General features: G+C 46.0%; 2 protein-coding genes across 2 annotated transcripts in view; one reads left to right on the forward strand and one right to left on the reverse strand.

Annotated features, from left to right (window-relative positions):
- Window positions 1-1,046, reverse strand: part of MARCH6 (membrane-associated ring finger (C3HC4) 6) — a 7,504-nt gene extending 6,458 nt beyond the window's left edge. Inside the window, exons 1-2 of the mRNA XM_011504770.1 lie at window positions 937-1,046; window positions 7-462 (exon numbers count right to left, since the gene is read on the reverse strand). Coding sequence (XP_011503072.1) covers window positions 7-393 — 387 coding nt within the window. The 5' untranslated portion in view covers window positions 394-462; window positions 937-1,046. The remainder of the gene's footprint in view (window positions 1-6; window positions 463-936) is intronic.
- A 524-nt stretch (window positions 1,047-1,570) lies between these two features.
- The window catches only part of LOC105366352 (centromere protein L), a 3,834-nt gene continuing 3,396 nt past the window's right edge, over window positions 1,571-2,008 (forward strand). Inside the window, exon 1 of the mRNA XM_011504771.1 lies at window positions 1,571-1,795. Within this exon, the coding sequence (XP_011503073.1) occupies window positions 1,624-1,795 (172 nt within the window). The 5' untranslated portion in view covers window positions 1,571-1,623. The remainder of the gene's footprint in view (window positions 1,796-2,008) is intronic.

Below are 2,008 nucleotides of genomic sequence, written 5' to 3' on the forward strand. Positions count from 1 at the left end.
TCTTACACGTTCAAGATCTAGAGATCCACTGAATAAGACCCTATAGGTCCTGCAGGCTGTAAGCGGTACCATTCCTAACCAGGCAATCGCTACCAATGTATAATGTAGCCAATATTTCACGGCCGTAACGACACTGGAACACAGACCACCGATAACATCTCGCAGCGGTAATCTTCTTGGCATATCTGGACTGTATATGGGTGTAAAAGAAAATCGGTATCCACAGAGCTCGCAATACTCTTTTCTAGAGTATCTCATCCATTGAACGAGGCACTCCTGGTGTATCCATTTGATACTGCCAGTGCATATGCAGGGATGAAAGAGCGGTCGATCGGCCAAGCCCTCCGATCGACACACTCTACATATGTCAGCACTTAACATGTCCTCCGTCATGTTTACAACTGTTTGATATATCTTCCACTTTTATTAAGACCACCTCTGAACTCGCAGAATTTTAGAAGCCTGTAAAGGAAAAGAACGAGACGAGCTTTTAATTGCTAAAATTAGTGTCATGATAATTACGCGCAACGAAACTCATGTCGACAAACGGACGATGAACAAGATTTATTGTTACTATTGTAATTATTGTTATTATTGTTGTTATTATTATAATTAACGTGCTGGATGGCGGATGTATAGAAGAAGCAAATATGCCAAAGGTGTACAAGAGGGGCGCAAAAGATGATTATCAATGGCAGTCGGGGTGGCACGTTAACAAATAAGTGAAAGGGCGGCCAGATGCTCGTGGCAATCTCTGGAAAATCCGTCAACTCCGAGGCTAACTAACTGCGCCAATCGACGAAAAAAGTATGGCTGATAAAATGTTACTCGGCACTCGTACTACACGCACCCGAGGAATCACACCGAGTCCTCGTCATCATAAGACATAATAATTCTCACAGGTCGTTATTATACAGAGAAATAAGAATATCTCACCACAAAATTTATCCGCAACACTTTTTCTTATTTCCTCGCCTCCGTATTATCACGATCAAGGCTCTCCCTATTCGCCAAACTAATCCACAGGCTCTGGAGCTCGCATTAAAAATTTACCAGAACTCACCAAAGTCATCGACATTGCGTCAGAGGAGGGCTGAAAGGGGTAACAAATGAAATTTTCAGGTCACTAAGGGCGTAACGTGACGAGCGTAGTGGTAATGGTACGGGGATATAACGTCAGGTTGCCGGTTAACGACGGCCGAGCTGACCGTGACCGTAGACCCAATAGACCCGCGGGCTACCACCACCCCCCGCCGTTGTCGCCGTAAACGTCGTTCGAACGCTCCACGACGAGATGATGTGTCGCTTTCTCAGTGCTACATATTAATTTGCGCTCGTTACCCGAGCGCCTGCGCACTAATTATTTAAAGATCGCCGATTTGCGAATTAATTAATAAGGCCCGTGTGTAGGAGATTCGCAATAATCAGTGCCAGACCGAATGCAATTGCCCCCGATCGCCAAACGAATACGGCATGTCCCAGGTGTGGTTAGTCGTAATTTGGCGCGAAAATAGCAGCGGCTGAAGGTGAGCTTCGTCGTAGCCGGGTTCGCGTCTCCTCGGGACTTTTTCGTCGCGACTGGCAAACTAATTACCCAGCCGAGCTGTTATTTATTAGTCGACGATGAGCAGTGTTGATCGGTCGGATATCTCCCGAGACAACGGGACATGCGCTTTGACGCATGCCGCGGGCATCAGAGAGTCGCGCAAGTTTTTCAGCCTGGTTTTAGGATCCCCCGTGACGTCAGGATCGGATGACGACGGCTCACTCGAAGATTTGCTCACCGGTCTGCAACGTAAGTCCCTCGGCGTTAAATTAAATCTATGCCCATATTTATGGAATAATCGTGATGATGTGCTCGGCTACTCGGCAATTATCATTAAGCGCGTTTCCACGCAATTTTTCATGTCTTATTGCCTAATGTGTGCCTTAAAAATAAAAGACACAAGCGCCCACGCAACGTCTAGCACATTACTTTATTTACGTTTATATTTAAGCGTAAGCGATA

The sequence above is a fragment of the Ceratosolen solmsi genome, unplaced genomic scaffold (assembly GCF_000503995.2).
Source record: "Ceratosolen solmsi marchali unplaced genomic scaffold, CerSol_1.0 scaffold70, whole genome shotgun sequence".
NCBI lineage: Eukaryota > Metazoa > Arthropoda > Insecta > Hymenoptera > Agaonidae > Ceratosolen > Ceratosolen solmsi.